The 23348-nt window shown below is 42.0% G+C and overlaps 1 protein-coding gene across 1 annotated transcript in view; it reads left to right on the top strand.

The window, feature by feature from the left end:
• GPSM1 (G protein signaling modulator 1) overlaps positions 1-23348 on the top strand; it is a 283173-nt gene that overhangs the window by 180108 nt on the left and 79717 nt on the right. The window contains exons 10-11 of the mRNA XM_033962239.1: positions 4418-4488; positions 6513-6692. Coding sequence (XP_033818130.1) covers positions 4418-4488; positions 6513-6692 — 251 coding nt within the window. The remainder of the gene's footprint in view (positions 1-4417; positions 4489-6512; positions 6693-23348) is intronic.

The following is a 23348-nucleotide window of genomic DNA, read 5'->3' as shown; positions in this document are numbered from 1 at the left end:
GAGAGAGAGAGAGACACATAAAGACAGACAGACAGCGGCCAAGGAGAGAGAGCCAGAAAGACACACAGTCAGCGGCCAAGGAGAAAGAGAGAGAGAGAGAGAGAGACAGAAAGACAGACAGTGGCCAACGAGAGAGAGAGAAAGAGACAGAAAGAAAGACAGACACACAGACAGCGGCCAAGGAGAGAGAAAGAGACAGAAAGACAGACAGTGGCCAACGAGAGAGAGAGAAAGAGATAGAAAGACAGGCAGACACACAGACAGCAGCCAAGGAGAGAGAAAGAGAGAGACAGAAAGCGGCCAACGAGAGAGAGAGAAAGAGACAGAAAAACAGACAGCGGCCAAGGAGAGAGAGAGAGACACATAAAGACAGACAGACAGCGGCCAAGGAGAGAGAGACAGAAAGACACACAGACAGCGGCCAAGGAGAGAGAGAGAGAGACAGAAAGACAGACACACATCTATTCTAGCACCCGTTAATGTAACGGGCTTAAAGATTAGTCTTATATATTCTGTAAGTTACATGTGTAAATGTTGGTAGTGCTTGTGCTCCGCCTATGTTCTTTCCCTAAGAACACCCTCATGCATTTACACTAACCACCCCTTTTACAAAACCGTAGTATGGTTTTTAGCGCCAGCCATGGAGGAAACAGCTCTAGTGCTCAATAGAATTTAAGAGCATTGGAGCTGTTACCGACACGGCCGGAGCTAAAAACTGCACGACGGTTTTATAAAAGGGGTGGGGGGGGGTGTAAGTGTGCTGTGAATTAGGCGCATCATTTATAGAAAAGCACTGAGCTCTCTCACCTTGCACTTATGCACACAAGTGCGGGAATTCTATAAATTTAAATGCACAAATTGTGAAGTTTATCAAGTTTCAAGTTTATTTAAAAATTTCTTATACTACCCAAACAAACCTTCTACAATGCGCCAAATAAAATACAATAAAAACAAACCAGGGGAAATGACAATATTTAGAGACATTGATGAACAGGAACAAAAGGAAAGAAGGGTACAATTGATAGAGAGAAAGAGAACACATAAGTGAAAGAATGACAAAGGGAGGGGGAACTGAAGGTAAAACTTTTCTTGAATCTAAGTCGTCCTTAAAATAATAATAATAATAATTTTATTTTTGTATACCGCCATACCCAGGGAGTTCTAGGCGGTTCACAGCAGTTAGATGAAATACAAACAATGCAATTGAGATTGGAAAAAAAAAACCAAAAACAAAGCAATCATAGAAGTCAAACTAGTTATACATCTACAATTTAAGTGAAGGAAAAAAAATACATTCAATAAGTATATACATACAATTTAAGTGAAGGAAAAATACATACAAGCCATAAGGAGGGAGCAACAATCTTAAAAGGATGAGAGGAGATAGTGATGAAGTACGTTAAGGATTCGGTCTGTTGAATAGTTGAGTTTTAACCTGCTTTCTAAAATTGAGATATGAAGAGGCATCAAGCACAATTGGGCGAATCATGAATTTAGTTTAGCCGCTTGAAAAGAGAAGGTTCTTTCGAAGAATCTTTTAAGATGACACGATTTTAGTGAGGGAAAAGCGAACAGATTTATTCTGCGGGAGCTCTTATTGTTGTAACTCTGGTTGAAGTGAGGGTAAAGATAATTCGGTGACATACCGAATACTGTTTTGTAGCAGATACATGAGAACTTAAATAGAACTCTGGATTCGAACGGCAGCCAGTGCAACTTGTTGTAGAAAGGGTGATGTGTTCCCATTTCTTCAGGCCAAAGATGAGACGGACAGCAGTATTTTGGACCAACCTCAACTTCCTGGTGATTTTCTTGAAGGCACCTAGGTATATGATGTTACAGTAATCCAGAACACTCAGAATAGAAGATTGCACCAACAGCCGAAAAGAGGCGTCATCAAAGTACTTTTTTATGGTGCGGAGTTTCCAAAGCACCGAGATACTTTTCTTAAATACTAGGTCAGAGTGTTTCTCCAGAGTGAGATGCTTGTCTAAAGTGATTCCTAGTGTTTTTAAGGATTGCTCAATACAATAATCCAGCCCATTCACATGTAACGTAGTTTCCTTGATTTTGTCATTTGGAGCTGCCAAGAAAAATTTAGTTTTTTCTGAATTTAACTTTAATCTAAACACTGACATCCAAAGTTCAACCTGATTTAGAATAAATGATAGAGAATTTAGCAGCTCTGATGTAAAGCAGGATAGCGGAATGACTGTGGTGATGTCGTCCACGAAGATGAAGAATTTGAGCTTTAGGCTCTGGAAGAGGTTTCCTAGGGAGGCAAGGTAGATGTTAAACAGGGTGGACAGTTTAAGTTGTAAAAGCATCAAGGAAAAGAAATGTCTTTAACTTCACCTTAAAATTGGCAAGAGTTGTTTTTTCACGTAAGTAAATTTTGGGATACTGTTCCAAAGAGAAAATTGTAGTCCTCATTGTGCTGATATGTTTCAATGAGAGGTTGGTAAGGAGGTTGTGGGCTATAGAGTCTCGGAGAGAGGCGGGAGCCAGAAGGCCTTGAGCATGCGCAGATACTCAAGGTCCAGTCCGGGAAGAGGCAGGATCTTCGGGCACCGGCACCTCCTGTGGGTTGGTGCTGCGTGCCGTGCCAGATTGGGGGGTAAGCCTTCAGTTTGGGCGGGCGGAGGATACCGGTTCGCGGGGGGAGGCGGGCATTCGCGAGGGGGGGTGATGCCGGTTCACGGGGGGGAGGGGGGGAGTTTGCGGGCGGGGGGACTCGTAAATTGAGTCAATGCTCGTTTTGTGAGTCACGATTTGCGAAAATGTTTTGCTCATCTTGCAAAACACTCGCAAACCGCGTTACTCGCAAACTGAGGTTTGACTGTATGTATCTACAGTGATGCCTTGGAATCCAAACCTAATTCGTTCCAGAACCCCATTCGAGTTCCAAAACGTTTGAGTTCCAAGACAATTTTTCCCATTGAAAATAATAGACCCGTTCCTGGGTCCCACAAACTCAAATTTTAACAGTAATTACACTGGATTTTAGGGGCAGAAATACACTCATACAATGTGCAGGGTGTTCGGATTCCAAAGCAGAATTCAGATTCTGGGGCAAAATTTACTACAAAAAAAAGTTTGGATTCCAAAGCATTTGGATTCTGAGGTACCACTATATATATATATATATATATATACATACATGTACTGTAACACAGGTAAAATATTCCCCAACAGCAACAACCAGTGTGACAAGCCACTTCTTCAAAGACAGATAGAAGATGCAATAATTGTCATGTGACAAGATTTTCCTAGATGTAATTTTCCAAAGTGTAAGGGCTAGACATAAAAATGATTGAGCATTGTTGTGGGCTAACTGCACCTGTTTGAGAGAGGGCCTCTTCAATAAGGTCCTTCTGAGCCCAAAGGGTGTAGCTTAGAAGAATTGGTTTGACATTTTATCGCTCAATATTTAGCATCTGGAATAAGAATACTGTATTATGCCGAGTCAAATCAGTGATCCACTGAGCCCAGCAGCTTGTCTCATCAGTGACCAGTCCATGACACTCAGAAGCTCCTCAGTATCTCTCCACTCTCATCTCTAAACACACTCCCCCCCCCCCCCCCAAGACACTCCACGCATTGGATAAGTCTCTCTTATCTGTACCCTTCTCTTCTATGACCAGCTCCAGACTCCATCCCTTTTACTTTGCTGCACTGTATGCCTGGAACAAGCTGCCTGCTAAGCACCAATATCTTTTTATCATTCCCAATGTAATTCCCCCTCATGAGCAATGTGCATTGATGCACCTTCTTGACCAGTTTGTCTGTGTTGACTAGATTGTAAGCTCTTTAGAGCAGGGACTATCTCTTCTATGTTTTGTTGTACAGCACTATATATGTCTAATAGCACTATAGAAATGATTAGTAGTAAGTAGATTGTAGGGCTCAATGGGGACAGCAAAATACCTAATGTACCTGGAGCAACTACTAAAAAAAGGTGTAAATTAATCCAAAACAATATATGAATTAAAACATAGTACCTAGCAGATCCGAGTGGGAAAGTATGTTTAGATTTCCTTCACCTGACAGTAAGCAGTGGAGATACCTAAATCTACATGGCTAACATATTATCTATGGAGCTGTATTCCAAGACCTTGAGCAGTTTTTAAACTATACTACAAGCCTCAACCATGTTTTATGGCAATAAATTGCACAGCTTAATCATGGAGGGACTTATTACAATTCTTGATATACTGCAACATATCCACTAAGTAGTGTCTGCGGTTTACAGCCAGCTAATTTTATCTAGGGCTTATGCGGGACTATAGAATGTTATGTAAACCTCAGCATGAGCGAGAGACAGAGAGAGACAAATAGTTGAATAAGTTTTTTTTTTTTTTAATATAGAGAGATATTGAGAAGAATTATGGAATAAAATGGTTCTTTTTCTTTCTAGGTGCCAGACCAAAGAAGACTCAACAAAACAGCATGGACAGCTTGGACCTGTTGAAGTTTTCTGTAGAAAAGGCAAGAACCAAAGGCTCTTTATGTAAAAGGGAGCTGAGAAAAGTTAAGCTAAGCTAGTCACATTCGTACAATGCTTCTATTCTGTCTACATCCCTGCACTGTAAAGCACCAAACATCTCATAGGGAGAGGCAGAGATAGTGGATGCTATGGATGGGCAGACTGCCATCATGTTTCTCTGTTTCTATAACCATAATGCTCTATGACCTCACAATGCAGGTGTAAAGAGCCTTAGCCAATACGGAAAGGAGAAGCTAGTGGATGGGCCATTTGGCCTTTATCTGCTGTCATGTTTCTCTGTTTCTGTAACCATAATGATCTATGACTTCACAATGCAGGTGTAAAGAGTCTTAGCCAATAGGGAAAGGAGGAGCTAGTGGATGGGCCATTTGGCCTTTATCTGCTGTCATGTTTCTATGGGAAAATAGGTGTAGCCACTGGTGGAGGAGGCAGATTAGGCAACAATTACGTCTTCTGCCAGGACTGAACAAAGGAGAGCTCTAGAGGTTTCATTGAGGTTAAGTAGGTTGTTGGGAAGGACATCAGATGACCTTAAGGTCATACACTGAGTAACTGGCAGAGAATGAATTCAGACAGCTCTTCATTCCACCTAGATTTTAAAAACCTGTTATCCGAGTTCAAGAAGAGGGCAGCCAGTAATTAGCAGATATGACTAGCAGCCAGTTTAAGTGAAGAGGGTTTGTAGTGTACTGGAACAGCTGCCCTGGCCTTAAATTAATAGACATTAGGAAAATGAGAGGCTGTTTGCAATTTGTCATTTGTAAAACTGGCCTGCAAGGTATCTCCGATAGAAACGTTTTTCTCCTTGATAACCTGTCCTGGGAGATGCAGAGCAGCTGGTGACTAAGGAGGGCAATAAGCAGATTCAGCATCATTAGTGTACACTATAGAAATGTTACTTCTGCACTCAGCTCTGAGCCAGAAGAAATTCCAGCCAGCGCAGGCCTAGAAGTCTCTTCCAGTCAGCCCCTACTTGGGCAAAGGTTCCATGATATACTGCTGTGAGCAGCAGACCTAGGATGAGAACTGGGAAGTGTATATGTGCGGGTGAGTCATTTCTTTTGGCTGCATTTTTTGTTTATATATTTCAATTCAGCTCACAATTCAATTTTCACTGGTAGCTCAAGGTGTTACATTCTGGCACAGTAGGTATTTCTGTGTTCCCAGAGGGCTTGCCATCTAAGTTTGTATCTGAAGCAATGGAGGGTAAAGTAACTTACCCAAGGTCACAAGGAATGTCGGTAGGATTCAAACCCTGGCTTCCCTGGTTGTCAAGGTGCTATTCTAACCATTAGGCTAACTCTCCATTGCTGATGTTGTTTGTTCTGGATAACATGTTATGCTTTTGACCACAGTACTGAATGCTCCTCAGTAAGGTAGTACAGGAACACAGTTCCCTTTAAGTCCGTTCTAAAATAGTGCATTGAATCATCAAACCAACATCATTTCCCTAGCTTGGGGTTACAGAGCATCCTTCCCTCTGAGACAGTATTTAACTAATACACCAGCCAGGACTTATGGAGCATTCTATCCTCGAAGCCAGTATTGAACCAGTGTTGAAGCAGGCTTTTAGGAAGATCCATATCATTAAAATTAACAGGGTCCTGATAAAAACACCAAACCAGGGTCTTCTCTACAATGCATCTGTGGGAGCAGAAAGGTTAATCTTGGTACCTTCTGAATCCAAGTACGCTTTGACCTTCCTAAATATACTTGTAAATGATATAGCAAGAGCGGAGTAATTTTCATGTCCCCATTCTGACTTCTGTGCCACTGATTTTTATTTTTTGTATCTGTGTGCATATTCAACTTGAATGTATAACTTTTTGTTTAAATAGAATATATTTAGAGTTCCTTTCTACCTTTTTGTTTTAGATTGCCCACGTCTTTGACCCTTTACGAAATTGCAGTATAGCAAGAGTTTAAACAAATAAATACAAATATTAACCAATAAAAAAGAATGTATGAAAAGTAACGAGGTCTATGTACGCTCATTTTTTTTCAGGACCAGAATGGGGACAGTCACCACATGGGAGATTTTAAGATAACTGGAAGGGACTTTCTGTCTATACCTTTAAGAAGCAGGAAATATCGAGAAAGTCGTTTTGGTTTTCAGAAAAACTCCCAGGATGCTGGAGCAATGCCACTGGATGCCAGTGATGTCAGAGTGCAGATGTCTCGGCCGGTAGGCAGACAACATTTCTCATTAGAGGTCTATTCTGTTATGTTCACATCTCTTTCTTCCAGTTCTAGTCAAGAGTTCTTGCTGGGCAGGTCTGAGCTTTGGTCACCTTGGGGGCTACAGCCAAGGAGTGTAGTTACTTACCTGTAACGTAGGTTCTCCGTGGACAGCAGGATAGTCAGCCACACATGGTTGTGTGGCTGACTATCCTGCTTTCCACGGAGAACCTACGTTACAGGTAAGTAACTACACGTTCTCCTAGGACAAATTGGGAGCTGTTGGGACAACACCCATATGTGGCTGACTCATCCTGCTTGTCCTAGGAGAACCACAGTTATGTGTACAGTGATCTCTAAGCTGAAACATTTAAGAAGCCCCCCTCCATTAAGTGGGAAGTAAATTGTAAGTGCTCCTTGCAGTGAAGCAAGAGGCCCCTTGTCATTTGAGTCCCTAAGCTGTTATTTTGATGTCTTATACATAAATCCAGTCCTGGCTTGCCCTTCATATGTGGGTAGGAAGGAGTGACTAAGGTAACATCAGAAGGATTTTCATGGGAGGGGGGACATCCTCGCACAAAGCCTTTCAAGAGGACATGCTCCTAGCATATTTTCTGACTGTGTTACCAATCACCTTTGAAGTTACAATGATTTCTTGAGGCCAGAAGACCAGGAAACTATCCTTTTTGGGGTTCATTCTTGTGCCACTCTTCAACCAAGCTGCTTTGGATGTGTGAATATCTCCTGAGACTCCTTCTTTTCCCACATTTTCAAAGGACAAAATGGTCCCAGGTGCAAGTGATAGGGCTCTTAATGTGAAGCTGATTGTCTTTTACAGCGATATGGTACACATCCTGTCATTGCTTATAGACAAACCCCCTCTTTTACAAAGGTGCGCTATGCTTTTTCACGTGCGGTAAATATTATCGTGCGCTAAACGTCCCCTATATGTTTTGCTTTCCCCTATATGTTTTTCTTTCTACTTGATCATTGCAGTTCTTGCCCTTTTTCCTTTTGTTCCTGTTTGTTTTTAAATATTTTTAATAACTATCATTGTTTTTAATGATGTGATTTTAAATATGTTTTTTAGTCGATACATGTTTTTATGACATTGTACACCGCCTAGAAGACTGATTGGGCAGTATATGAAATCTTAAATAAACTTGAAACTAAACATGCGCTAAACGCTAACGTGTGCATGTTATCCTATGGACACGTTTGCGGTTAGCGCATGCATTGATTCAGCGATCGCCAAATCCACGCTAAAATGCTTAGCACGCCTTTGTAAAAGAGGCCCACAGTTGTTGCTTTTAACTTTTAAATCCATTTTGTGAGTGGTGTGACCTAGAATACTAAACAATTACCCAAAGCCAGATATCAGAGTGACTTTGAGTAGAGTCCTGGCTACTTCTTGGTAGTTTGTTTGTTTTTTGGCCTTCCTGTGTTTTTCTTTAATTACTACTACAGCTTATCATTTCTAAAATGCTACTAGTCCATAGTCTGTTATTGAAAGAGACATGGGGGAAGCCACTGCTTGCCCTGGATCGGTAGCATGGAATGTTGCTACTCTTTGATTCCGCATGGAATGTTGCTACTCTTTGATTCCGCATGGAATGTTGCTACTCTTTGGGGTTCCGGAATCTTGCTTACTCTGAGATAATGGAATATTGCTACACCTTGGGTTTTGGCCAGGTACTAGGGACCTGGATTAGCCACCGTGAGTACGGGCTACTGAGCTTGATAGCCTAAGGCTATTCTTTATTCTTAGCTATACACAGTATTATATTGACACATGTAAGAGACCTTCCCTTCTTCATAGAGCTTACAGTTGAGTCAAGACACACATGCATAACAAAGAGCATATTCTAGGAGAATGTATGATTGAGAAATGGTCAAGATGTAAAAGCGACCTTTGGAAAGGTGAGTTTTAGACTTGATTTGAAAATGATCAGACTGTGAACATGATAGAAATATAGGAACATGTTGGCAGATAAAGGCCAAATGGCCCTTCCAGTCTGCCCATCCGCAGTAACCATTATTTCGTTCCCTCTGTAAGAGATCCCACGTGCCTATCCCACACTTTCCTGAATTCAGACACAGTCTCTGTCTCCATCACCTCTTCCAGGAGACTGTTCCGTGTATCTACCACCCTGTCTGTAAAAAAGTATTTCCTTAGATTACTCCTGAGCCTTACTTCATCCTGTGTTTTCTCATTCCAGAGCTTCCTTTCAAATGAAAGAGACTTGACTCATGCACATTTATGTCACATAGGTATTTAAACATCTCTATCATATCTCCCCTCTCCCGTCTTTCCTCCAAAGTATACATATTGAGTATGCCTTATACACCATTTTGGTAGCCTTCCTCTCGACTAACTCCATCCTTTTTATATCTTTTTGAAGGTGTGGCCTCCAGAATTGTACGCAATATTCTAAATGAGGTCTCACCAGAGTCTTATACAGGGGAATCAATACCTCCTTTTTCTTACTGGCCATACCTCTTCCTATACAATCATACCCAAATTCCGCTTTTCTGTCGTGCACATAAGCTCTTCACCCCCTAAACTGTACCGTTCCTTCAGGCTTTTGCTGATGAAATGCATGACCTTGCTTGTCTTAGCATTAAATTTTAGCTACCAAATTATGGACCATTCTTAAAGCTTCGCTAGGTCTTTCTTCATGTTATTCACACTCTCCAGGGTGTCCACTCTATTGCAGATTTTAGTATCATCCACAAAGAGGCAAATCTTACCTGACAGCCCTTCAGCAATATCGCTTATAAAAATGTTAAAAAGATAAATAGTGCAGCAGGGTTGAAAGAGCTGAGCTAGGAATTATGAATAGAGGTAAAGGGTACAAATAAGAGCACCTTGCCAGATTAATGGAGTTCAGGTGGAAGCAAGTAGGGACAGAGAAGATAAGTAATGAGGAGCTGTAGAGTGAATTCATTTGTAGATGAGCAATAGGAGTTGGAACTGAATGCAGAGGCAATCAGGAAGCCAGTTGAAATAATACAAGGAGGGGTAACTTGCTCATTTTAATGCTAAAGGAAGATTTAGTGAATCAGTTGTATTTTGCACAGTTCACAGTGAGGAAAGATGATCCCATGGGAGACCAACAAGAATTAGGATGCAGTAGTCTGAGGGAGATAATAAGAGAAGGGAGAAAAATCAGGGTTTGCAAGTTCCAAGATCTGATCTGTTTAGAAGCTTGGTATGGCTCTGGGTCCATGAAACATTAATGTAATGACATATGAAGAGTGCACATATCAATTAGGTGTAATAACTCTTGCCTTTACAAATCACTATTATTCAGTATAGAAGTTTAGTTGATGTGGAATCTACCTTTGATTATACAAATGTGTCCTATACGATCAATACAAACATATCATAAGCAAATACAAGTAAAAACAAAATGTAAATATGAAGCTAACCAAACATGTATTCTAAAATTTTCCATACAGAGTTAGCAATGTTCAAAAAGCCAAGGTTTACATAACCTTCCTTAGGCCAAAGAGTCCTGCATATGCCCTATCTCCTAAGATGAGAAAAGGGTTCATAGACAAAATCGCGCGAGACAACGGCGCGCAGACAACTGAGCGCAAGGTTGACGGCGCGCCAAAGAAAAGCACTATTTTAAAGGGTTCCGACGGGGGGTGTTGGTGGGGAACCCCCCTATTTTACTTAACAGACATCGCGCTGGTGTTGTGGGGGGTTTGGGGGGTTGTAACCCCCCTCATTATACTTGAAACCGAACTTTTTGCCTGTTTTTTAGGGAAAAGGTTCAGTTTTAAGTATAATATGGGGGGTTACAACGCCCCAAACCCCCCACAACGCCAGCGGGTTCCCCCCCCACACCCCCGTCGGAACCCTTTAAAATAGTGCTTTTCTTCGGCGCACCGTCAACCTTGCGTTCAGTTGCCTGTGCTTAGTTGTTGGCGCGCCATTGTCTCGCGCGATTTAGTCCCGTCACCGAGAAAAGAGCAAATTCCTTTATATCTACACATTTCACTTCAGAAAGAGGAAGGAGGGAGAGTAATATATCCTAAGAGTGAGTAACTCAAGTGGGGATGCAAAAGTTTGGCCGTGTATGGAATTTTTCTTTAGAAAAGCCACACTGAGTCAGGCCAAGCTCTATCGAGCCTTGCATCCTGTCTCCAGCGATAGCCAATCCAGGTCACAACTATCTGACAATCCCCCCAAAATAGATCTATTTCTCATAGTTCATTTCCCAGGAGGAACAATGGCTCTCCCAAATCTACCTGGCTAATCATTTTATATGGACTTTAATTCCAGGAACTTGTTTTTTTTATTTAAAAATTTATTACTCGCTACATCCTACTATTCTTAGCGGGTCACTCTATAAAAACATACATAAATAAATACACAAGACATACCTTTCAGTCATACAACAGTATATCATCATAAAACTTTTCCACATGACATAGCCAAACACGGGTCAAACATAATTTCTCAACAAGCAAACTATTTGACCATTCTTATAAGAACATAAGAATAGCCTTACTGGGTCAGTCCAATGGTCCATCAAGCCCAGTAGCCCGTCCTCATTTTGTTTAGATTTTTGTCCCCCATACTTTTAGCATTGTAAACCGGTCAGATACATGTAGATGATCGGTATATTAAATTATAAATAAACTTGGAAACTTGCCTGGAGGAAAAGTCCATAGTCTGTTATTGAGAAAAACATGGGGGAAGCCACTGCTTGCCCTGGATCGGTAGCATGGACTATTGCTACTCCTTGGGTTTTGGCCAGGTACTAGTGACCTGGATTGGCCACCGTGAGAACGGCCTACTGGGCTTGATGGACCATTGGTCTGACTCAGTAAGGCTATTCTTATGTTCTTAACATTATTAGTAGTAGCCCCAGCAAAGCAGAGATTATTATATTTGTCAGTGCTCTGATCATAGCTAGAAGAAAGTGCCGGTAATCTCCATTTTTGTCCTCCTTGTACTATCTCACATGATAGGTCAGTGGCAAGGTGGGCAACAGAATTTACAGATTCATCTGACAGGAAATGTAGTGTGAATATTTCTGCTGTGGTCCCTGGATTGACACAACCATCTCACCACCCATTGGACACCTAGGCTGCAGTGTTAAACCAATGCCTTTTTTTCTGAGTTTTCCAGGCCCAACGGCTGCAGGATGAGGCAAATAGAGTGCCGTGCTCCTGAGTCAGAGTCCATAGAGAGCTCAAATGTTTGGCCAGTTTTACGAGAGACGCCTCTCGTCTCCAGCCCAGCTCGGTGTCCTTCTATCAGATCACTATTTGAAACAAACTTCTGACTGAAACTCTAATTTATGTCTTCCATTTTCTTTTAATCAGATTCAATAGAAGCCAGATGCACAGTTGACAAATTAAATATAAATGCTCCTACTCAGTGCAAATGAGCTCTGGGTTAAAAAAAAAACAACAAACCAACACAGAAAATCAAATATTGATTACCCATTTTGGATCAGGAAATCACTTACCGCTACTGCAGCCATCCATAGCCATAAAAAGCAACTTAACTCCTGACGTGTGCCCAGAAAGGGCAAAACTAAATTTTTTCCTTTACAAATGAGTCATTCTAATCAAGTGTTCATGTAACAAAATAAACCTGAAATGTTGAATTGATTGAAAACTCTTGAGTAATAGAATTAGCAATGTGTTAGACTGCTAACTTCATCCTTATTGTTACTCCACACATTATAATCAGTCAGGGCTTTATACAGTTTTAGCATTTTAAAGTTGCATTATTTGTTTTCTACCAAGGTCACCTCGACACTATATTTTAAACTTTCCCTGTTAGATAAGTCCTGGTTTTCTGCCTTCGCCCCCATCTTTACCCCTACCACAGGGATGCGGTCAATATTTTTTATAAGACTCATATGTTTTCATAAAACTACTTTCTTGTTGGTTAAAATGCTCTGTGTGATAGACTTGTATCTCTGGCGCCATGGGGCTCCAGCTCTGAAGTGGTACTTGAGAGATCAGGATTATGTCATAATGCCTAAAGACCCAGAAATGCCCACCATGCCTAAAATGGTGATAATGAGAAGCATTTTCCACACACAAAAAAGTTTAAGTCCAACTTGGATGTTTCCAGCTAACCATGTTTCTCTTCTCTTAAAAGCTCTTCACTGGCTTCCAGTCCGTTTCAGAATTCAGTTTAAATGTGCAAGCATAATATTTAAATCTTACATGGCATTTTTGGGCCTTTGAATTCATTACGATCTATAAAGTCTAGAACTTCTCAGATGTATAAATTATCTTTTCTATCTCTTAAAAGAATAAAATCCCTTGGTTATATCTCTCGATCTTTTGTATATATTTTCACATCTATTTGGCATGAACTTCCTGTTGGGATTAGAATTTTTTCTTCTTTCATCTCTTCCAACTTTCATAAAGTTTTTAAAAACACATTTTTTCAGTTATTTATATTGAAATGTGGATTTTGTTATAATGTTTTTATTATTTTTGTAAATTATGTTTGACCCTTCATTTTATTAAGTATCTTATGTAAACCAAGTTGAGCTTTTATTTTTAAAAGATGACCCGATATATAAATTTAAGGATTAGATTAGATTATCTCATGCATATTTATTATGGATATCCTGAAAACCTGACCTGCCTGTGGCTCTCAAGGATCGGAATTGCCTACTCCTTTTCTAGCGCTTTAGAGATGGATGTGTGCCCATCACTGGGGCAGATGTTCATGCACTATGGCCGATGAGGCTGAAACGAAAAAGCTTAAAGGGTTATTGCGATGGCACAAAGTGAAAGATAATGAATTGCCAAGGACAGTCTACTGGCAGGTATAAGCCCTGGCTTCCCATCGTCCCTCTTCCCTTACCCATAAAACACATCCAGTGCCCTCCTTGTTTTCTCTCTTTTGGGGGGCAAACATTTTAAGAGGGAACTAGTAAAATCTACTTTTGCAGCTCTCTCTTCCTGACATTTTATGTAATAAATACCATGTTCAGTCAAGACGGAAGACAGTGACTATAACTAAGCTGAAGACTTGCAGAGTTGGGTAGTTGATATGTTTAGACACAAAACACTTTTAGAGCACTGTACACCTCTACAAAACCTAAACAGTACCCTAGACTAATGTTTTCCCAGAAAGATACTTATGTCACGATACTGCAATATAATACAAAAAATGGTGTTGCTGTCAAAATTAACTACTTAATGTAAACCCTTACTTGACAGAATAATGTTTAGCCGATTACATACGGGAACAAGAACCGTTTAAATTGCAAAATGAGCCTCGGAACCGTCTAGCAGAGACAATAAGCCATGAAAGGCTCCAAAAGTTAAATCATAGGCTCCTCTGACTGGGAGAGAAACCCAGTAAAAAACTCAAGGTCTCAAAGAGCCTGCTGAGAGAAACCTGAGTTTACCCCCACCGGTCGAGTAAAACTGCATTCAAAAATTGTCCCAGAATAATCAGGGCAAACACAGTGTAGTAGTATACAAACAAAAAATCCCCCAAAAATATAAGAAGGGGGGCAGACCAGCAGACGCATTCATCGCGGGACCTTGCCACAGCTCCCTGAGTCTGCCGGCTCACCCCCTCCAACATCACTTACTTCTTCCTGAGCAGAGTCGAGAGTTGCAGTCATCGTGGGACCTTCCTGCATTGGTATGGAGGGAGAGAGAAGGGAGCATGGAAAGGTGGTGGAGGGAGAGAAAGGGGGCAGGGTGGTATGGAAGGGTGGTAGAGGGAGAGAAAGGTGGCAGAAGCTGATGGAATTGGTGTGCATGGAAAGGGGAGAGAGATACATAAGCGGGAAGGATACTGAATGGAATTGGGTTGGAGGGAAAGAAAGGGGGCAGATGCTGATGGAAGTGGGGGGAAGGGAGAGGAGAGAGTGAAATGCCAGACCATGGGGGGAAGGGAAGGAGAGGAGAGAGAGATGCCAGACCATTGAAGGAGGGAAGGGAAGAAGATGGATGCCAGACCAATGGGGGTGAAGGGAGAGATGGAAGGGGGAGGCATACAGTTTCTGGAAGGGGCATAGGAGAGAAGATGCCATATAGAAGAGGCAGAGAGAGGGTAGACAGAGGATGAAAGGAAGAGAATGACAAGAAGATGAGAAAGCAGAAGCCAGAGAAGACAAAGGTAGAAAAAAATGTTTGGTTTTTTTCTTTTGGGGGGGGTTTTACTTTAGGGGTCATGCATCACTTTTTCTGTGGTGTTGCATTGTATGCAGAGTCCAGCTTGTTGGTGGTTCAATTTACATTTGTCTATATATTTCTATTTTATCCCCCCTTTTACAAAACTGTGGAGCATTTTTTAGCGCCGGCTGTGGTGGTGACAGCTCTGATGCTCAGAATTCTATGAGCGTCTGCGCTGTTACCACCATGGCTAAAAACCACACTACAGTTTTGTAAAAGGGGAAGGAGTTAGTTTGTGATTAAATATTCCATACTAGGCAAAGGTGTGTTCTGTGTGTATGAAAGACATGGTTTTCTGTTAGCGTTGACTAGCCTTGTTTGGTGAAATGCATTAGGCATGGTTCTTGGGAGCATCTTGAATATACCTGATTTGAATCGCCTTATTTTCTGCCGATCTTCTTTTGTTTCATGTTGGATTCTTTGGTGGACTGCTTGCCTTGCTGTTTTGTTACAAGTTAACATACATGGAATGGAACATACTAGAGGAGTTACAGATTTGGTTGTTTGTACATACATATGGGTTACAGTTGGTTGACCTAGAGTGAGACAGTTGAGAGGCGTTTAAACTTGGTTATTAATATAGACTTATATTTCAGATAGTATTACTGCTTTACAATATATTTTAACACTTGTATATATGAATGGAGAGGGTTCAGAGTTAAAGTCCTGGGTAAGTAGGTGGGAAGGGAAGGAAGGGGGATTTGTTCAGATATTGGAGGGTTGCATAGAAGAAAAACTGTGCACTGGTATGTTAATCTTTGTTTGTTTTTAATAAAAAAAAGAAAAAAAAGAAATACAAGTAGAAATAAAGAAGTAAAGAAGAAAACAGATAAATGGGGATGGGGCAGGGACAGGGGGTCCCAGTGTGCTTGTGTGCCTAGGGGCCCTCAAAGAATTAATCCTGCCCTGTAAGTAATGTGAATAATAAGCACAGTTACCTCACTTCTGTATCCTTAGTTGCAAGCTTGTACCCCCCCCCCCAATCTTGACAATATTTTAAGTGCACAATTACACAAGGGGGTGTTGGGTCTGCTTGAGTTGTGAGGGGCTTATGTAAGAAGGAAGAGCATGAGCAAAAAAAGAGAAAGGAAGAGAGGAAGGAAATTCAGGGTAGGATAAGATTCTCTTTCAGCTTCCTTAAGCCCGGTGTTGAGTACTACTGTATGCAGTCATGCATCCTTTTGGAGCTTTATGTTCCTTGAACTGTGCTGACAGGAGTCGCCCATGATACGAAGATGCTACAGAAGGTCATCCTTTACATCCTACTACATGGACCAGTGGTTAGAATCTCAGCTGGGTGAGCAGTTCTGCATTGGGTGAATTGTCTCTAGCCAGTTTGCTCGCTTTAGAGTCTGAACCAAAGAGCTCTGTTAAAGGAGTTACAGAAAACCCATAACGTAGCATAGGAGCCTTATGGAGGAGTTCTTGTATAAAATAAAATAGGAACTTGAGCTTGTATTTTGAGGTTAAGAAGGGGAGATGTCAGTGGTTTGTTGTTGAGGTTCTCTATGTTATAATGTACCCCACTAAGTAATAGCTTTTCTTTGTATACATTCAATTATATAACCATCATTCCCACAGTTTCTGCATGAAAACAGTACACCAAAGAGTTTTTAATGTCTCTAAGGATCTTCAGACCTCCGTGCAAGTAATGTAACTCGCAACGGTCTCAATCCTCATTGGTCCCAACGACATTAATGTTTAATATCCAATTAGTTCTATTTTTTTAATTTATTAATTTCATATTGAACGTATGCTACAGTACTTAGCTTTTTCTTAGTTGTCTCAGTTTTCTTAATTTGATAACTCCCCTTGCTGGCATGTTTCAAGATTTCTTTTTTTTTGGTGTGGGGGGGGGGCGCTATGGCGGCTGTTAGGTAGTTCAGGAAATCATTTGAATTTGCACTCCGTCCTTGATAAAGAATCTTGAAACGCAACAGCAAGGGGAGTTATCAAATTAAGAAAACTGAGACAATTAAGAAAAAGCTAAGTATCATACGTTCAATATGAAATGGGAAAAGAAAGGGAGAGATGGTGGACTCTGGGGTGGTGGGGAAGGAGGGAGAGATGCCGGATGAAAGGGTAGTTAAGAAAAGGTGGATCTGTGGAAGGAGATGAAAAAAAGGAAAGATACCAGACTTCCTGGGGAGGGAAGGGAAATGGAAAGGGAGGACAGAGTTGGCAGATGGATGGTTAGCATGCAGAAAGAAGGAGACCCTGGTAAGCAAGTTATTAGAAGAAAACCAGAGCCTTGGACCAACAAGATTTGAAATATAACCAGACAACAAAAGGTAGAAAAATTAATTTTATTTTCTGTTTTGTGATTATAATATGTCAGATTTGAAATGTGTATCCTGCCAGAGCTGGTGTTGGACTGCAAACGTGAGGTAGGATTTAACAGAGAGAGGAAAAGTCCTTTTTGTTTCTTTATTTTATTTACACCACGGCGCCAGTGTGGTTAGGAGAAGCCAAAGGGGGTGAAAAAGCTATAAAACCCACCAGGAGTTTTGAAAAAAATCACCCAACTGGGCAGGAAAATCGAATTGAAAAACCAATTCAATAGGCTGAATCGAATCGAAATTTTTTTCCTGAATCTGGCAGCATTAGTTTGTGCTATTGTCTTAGACTTTAGGACCTGGGATTGGGGAGAGATGGCATCCTCAGTACTTTATAATGCAAGTGAAACGAGGATTTGGTCAGACTTTTGAAGGGTCTGCAGAAAAAAAATATTGTATAGGCCGGGGACATGAGACAGCAGGAAATGGGAACTTTTCTTCCTTCTATTTTTGTGAATGGAAAGGCTGAGGAAGTCAGAGGGTTCAGCTAAAATATGTGCTTTATAAGAAAATATAATAATGTGTTTTATAAAGTTTATAGCATAACTGGCCTACCCAGTGAGGTGTTCCTAGTGGTGGTGGTGGCAGCGTGTCAATGTGTTGAGAGGAAAAGGTGGTCTGGGAAATTCTGCTGAGCAAACTCCGGGCCCATTTCCACCTCCCAGTTAGTCCACTCCACTCAACTGGTTCACACACTGAGTGGGTCTTTGGGTGTTGTTTTGGGATCTCTTCCAGTGGTTTATCAGTATCTCCTTCTGGTCCAAGGAAGGAAACTTTGTTATCCTTAGCATTGACCTACAGCAGTGGTTCCCAACCCTGTCCTGGAGGAACACCAGGCCAATTGGGTTTTCAGGCTAGCCCTAATGAATATGCATGAAGCAAATTTGCATGCCTATCACTTTCATCATATGCAAATCTCTCTCATGCATATTCATTAGGGCTAGCCTGAAAACCCGATTGGCCTGGTGTTCCTCCAGGACAGGGTTGGGAATCACTGACCTACAGAATATGTTTGTAACAGCGCTGCTTGTGTGGCATTAGGCTATGTAGTGATAGAAAGAAAAAAACAGACCTTTGCACATTTTTGCAAAGGTCTTTGGGTCTTTTGCAAAGGTCTTTGGGTGTTGTTTTGGGATCTCTTCCAGTGGTTTATCAGTATCTCCTTCTGGTCCAAGGAAGGAAACTTTGTTATCCTTAGCATTGACCTACAGAATATGTTTGTAACAGCGCTGCTTGTGTGGCATTAGGCTATGTAGTGATAGAAAGAAAAAAAAACAGACCTTTGCACATTTTTGCACTATATGGTGGGTGTATGAGGAGATTCACATTTCCTGCACAGCTAAGTCCATGTGAAGTTACCTTGTGCTGTATTTGACATCTAGCAAGGTCTCTGTTTGAAAGGAAAGATCTAAACTTAAAAATGAAGTGGCCAGAAATTATGGTAAAAGCAGATAGCATTGCTGATTTTAAGAAAGGTTTGGATAAATTCCTGGAGGAAAAGTCCATAGTCTGTTATTAAGACATGGGGGAAGTGTCTGCTTGCCCTGGATTGGTGGCATGGAATGTTGCTACTCTTTGGGTTTTGACCAGGTACTAGTGACCTGGATTGGTTACCATGAGAATGGGCTACTGGGCATGATGGACCATTGGTCTGACCCAGTTAGGCTATTCTTATGTTATGTTCTCATCTGTAGGGGCCTTTGTTTTCACTTCTTATTTTAATGTATTTTTTTTCTGGGAACTTATCAGTGTTTTTTATAATGGGAACAAAAATGGAAGAGAATTAATGTGTGTGGGATGAGGGGGTAACTAATTTCTTCAGCTAAATAATTCAATCCACTTCAAACAGACATAGGAGAACTCACGCACCATTCACACACCCTCCAACCAAAAACGTCAAAAGAAAAAAAAAACTGTTCGACAACCTCCTAGCCATTCGAGCTGCAACACTCGACCCCCAACTCTACAACTAATTGACATCGACCACAGACTGCAAAACGTTCAAAAAGAAATAAAAACCCTTCTATTCAAAAAACACATAAAACCGAACTAACACAATCAGAACTGTCCCAAGCATCACCTGCAACTACTCCATATGTACTTCTGATGATGTCATGACAATTCAGACATAACTTATGTTATGCTATGTTTGGAATATAAGAAAATTTTCACTGCCTGTTTCTATTCTGACCATTTATTCCGTTTCATGGTCATTACAAAAAATATTTTTTTACATGGGGGGGTATCAAAAAATGATGGGCCCCGGGTGTCACATACCCTAGGTACGCCACTGCCTAGGAGAACGGTATAGAAAATTGAATGAAAAAATAAATAATGGAGGCCATATTCGAGGGAAATAAGAACCACAAAACCAAAGGAAGTAGGTGAATTCATAAAGAAATACATTTGAGAATAGTAGGATAGTCTATTCCATAATTCTACAGCCTATCTTCATGATAACAGAGGCCCTAATACTTCTGCACAGGAATTGTGTCCCAGGGTTGGAACTTGTTGATAATTATAGATACTCTGTAGGTTCATTCTACTGCCTGGCTTGGTAATAATTGAAATATAGCTGTGACGTTACTTTATTCAATATAAAAGGTAACAAAAACTCATTTTTTCATGCAAAAAATTACTGTCAGAAGGATGAAAATCAAAGCAAGGTCTCTTTGTCCTGGAAAAAAACCCAAAGGAAACTAAAAGTTCTTCCTATAATCTCTTCCTCTAGTACAGGGGTGTCCAACCTTTTGGCTTCCCTGGGCCACATTGGCCCCAAAATAATTTTCTGGGGCCGCACAAACGCTGCAGCAAGACAGAGGAGGGAGCCGGCAAGACGGTAAACACCCGGGGACAGCAGAGGGAAACACTCGACCGGGGCCGCACAAAATACTTCACAGGGCCGCATGTAGCCCTCAGGCCACAGGTTGGACACTAGAGAATGACAAGGGGAAAAAAATCTGTCCCCGTCACCGCCCCGTCCCCGGCTCACCGTCCCCTTCACCACCCCATCACCGCCATTCCCTTCACCGCCCCGTCACCGTCACCGCCATCCCCTTCAAAGCCTCGTCACCGTCACGCGGCTACTCACGGCTAGCTGCGGGTAACAACCACGGTGTCATTCTCTATTGGACACCCCTGCTCTAGTATATCAGTCAGGTTTAAACTATCAGATAAAACATCCACTAATGATCCTTTATGCTGATCTTGTGCGTTCTGCATTGCAGGAATATAATAGACTTTATGCAATAGTGGTAAACCAGAGTTAATCCGACCAATATTCAATGTGAGTTAACTGGTGAGGAATGGCTGCCAACTAGTTAACTTGTGTCATGGTGGCTTGCTGGGCATTGCCAATAGCAATACAAATTGGGGGGGGCATTGTTGGGAGAAAGCAATCTTGAGAGAGACTTGGGTGTGCTGGTGGATGCATCACTGAAGCCATCTGCACAGTGCGCGGCGGCCTCAAAAAAAGCCAACAGAATGCTGGGCATCATAAAGAGGGGCATAACTACCAGGACGCGGGAAGTCATCATGCCACTGTACCGAGCGATGGTGCGTCCGCATCTGGAATACTGCGTTCAATATTGGTCGCCGTACCTCAAGAAGGACATGGAGGTACTTGAGAGAGTCCAAAGGAGAGCAACGAAACTGGTAAGAGGGCTGGAACACTACCCATATGCTGAGAGGTTGGATAGGCTGGGGCTCTTCTCTCTGGAAAAAAGGAGGCTCAGGGGTGATATGATAGAGACCTTCAAGATCATGAGGGGCATAGAGAGGGTGGATAGGGACAGATTCTTCAGGCTGAAGGGGACAACATGTACGAGGGGGCATTCGGAGAAACTGAAGGGAGATAGGTTCAAAACGAATGCAAGGAAGTTTTTTTTCACCCAGAGGGTCGTGGACACTTGGAATGCGCTACCGGAGGAAGTGATCAGGCAGAGTACGGTACAGGGATTCAAACAGAGACTGGATGGATTCCTGAGGGATAAAGGGATCGTGGGATACTGAGAAAGCTAACCAGAAAATAAATGTAGAAACCCAACCAGGTCGTGCAGGTGCAAGACCGGAGGGCTAGGACTTTGATAGGAAGATAGGACTCAATTAGGAAACCAAAGAGGCATGGGGGCACCTTCTGGTGATTTAGACAGGTCGTGACCTGTTTGGGCCACCGCGGGAGCGGACTGCTGGGCAGGATGGACCTATGGTCTGACCCAGCAGAGGCACTGCTTATGTTCTTATGTTCTAATCAGTTATTACTGCTGAAAATGCCAGGTTAGCACCGAAAAATTAACTGGTGATGCTGGGGTGTTCTAGGGGCATTACCGCTTAAGTCCCAACATTGATAACGTAATCAGGTGGAGGGGCATAATCGAAAGGGACATCTAAGTCTGTTTACGTCCATCTCACAAGCCATCCAAAGTTAAAAAAGAGCCTAAGACACATTTTCGAAAGATACGTCCAACTTTTTTCTACTTTCGAAAATCGTCTAATTATACGTCCTGCCGATTTGATCGTCCAAGCCACTAAATCGTCCATCTTTATACCACATTTCCGTCCAACTTTCCGTCCAAGTCCAAAACGCCTAGAACAAGCCCTGTTGGACATGGGAGGGGTCTGCAAAGTGATGGACTGCACACCCAGACATGCCACCTAAATAGTGGGGTACCTTACAGGGCAGTGCTGTGAACTTCACAAAAAGGGTGCAATGGCTTCTCCTCACTACAGCTCCCTTATAGGTGACGGTAAGCCCCCCAAACCTCCTCCAGAATCCCCTAGACCCACTTATCTACCACCCCAATAGCCCTTATAGCTGCAGAAGCCACTTATATGCCAATACAAAAGGGTTTTGGGGGTGTATAGGGCAGTGCACATGTTTCAGTATCAATGCAGTGATTACAGGGGCTTATGGGCATGGGTCCTCCTCTCTATGGGTCCCTAACCCACCCCCTAACCCACACCCACACCTCTGGGCTGGACGACTAGGCTTTCCTATGCCAGGCGGCCAGGTGATGACGGTCTGGAGGCTGAAATTTAAAGTTGTGAATAAAATTTTTATGCGGGTGGGGGGGTTGGTGATCACTGGGGTAATGTGTGGGGGTCTGTGTTATGTGTTTGCAGTGCTTATCTGGTGAGTTTAGGTGGGTTTTTGTGACTTAGACCATGTTTTACACGGTCTAAGTCGCAACGTCCAAGTTCTGTCTAGGCTCTGTTGTTAAACTTTTGGTTATACATGCTGTACAACTAAGTCTAGGCCAGCCCACGTCCCGCCCAACTCCCACCCTCGACATGCCTCCCAAAACGCCTCGTTTAGCTTTGGACGTTGAGCGGCACTATGAAGGCCTAGGTTGTTTTTAACTATGTCCAAAACCCGGTTTTATTATCGGCGCTTGGACGTTTTGAGAAATGTTCGTCCAAGTGCCAACTTAGGCTGGCTTTTGGACGTTTTTCTCTTTCGATTATGAGCCCCCTAGGCTTTGGGGGAAAATAAGGCTGCATGAAAAGCAGGCCTCTCGTTGCTCACTAAGCCATGGCCAGTTAAGTCTGAATATTGCCTTAACCAGACATGTACTAGCTGTGTTGAAAACCCCAGATATTCAGTGCTGGTCACATAGAAATGATCCAGCCTGGTCCAACTGGGATGAATGCCGGCGGCGGGCAGTCAAAGTTCTGCCTGCCGGTGGCTGAAAATCTAGCCTAATATATATATTTTAAACATTCCTTTAAAAACTGGTAGAACAACTCCTTAAGAGTGCGTGTCAACAAATGAGGAACGTTCAAAAGTCTATGATTTCATCGTGGTGTATAGTTATCAAAATTTTAAATTTTACCCTAGAGAATCATCTTATCTTGAGACATTGAAGACTGATGTAATTTTATTTGTTGCATTTGGGTAGGCGGCTCTTCCCATTTAACAGTGTGCTGAGTAGTAACCCATTCCAACTTCCAAATATCATCTGAATTTTTCATAAGAGGGAGCCACACCAGCATATACCTTGTAGATAGCTTCCAAAGTCGTCCGTATTAAGTCTAGTGTTATGTTAGTGTTAACTAAAAGAAACAGAGTTACTTCCATCCTTGCCTCCCGAATGTTAGTATTCACCTCCATAGGCAGGGAAGTCTACACCAAATCCAGCAGAGGCTAG

Source organism: Geotrypetes seraphini, chromosome 10 (genome assembly GCF_902459505.1).
Source record: "Geotrypetes seraphini chromosome 10, aGeoSer1.1, whole genome shotgun sequence".
In the NCBI taxonomy this organism is placed as follows: Eukaryota; Metazoa; Chordata; class Amphibia; order Gymnophiona; family Dermophiidae; genus Geotrypetes; species Geotrypetes seraphini.
The sequence above is the reverse complement of the archived record's forward strand: the minus strand, read 5'-3'. Positions and strand labels throughout refer to the sequence as shown.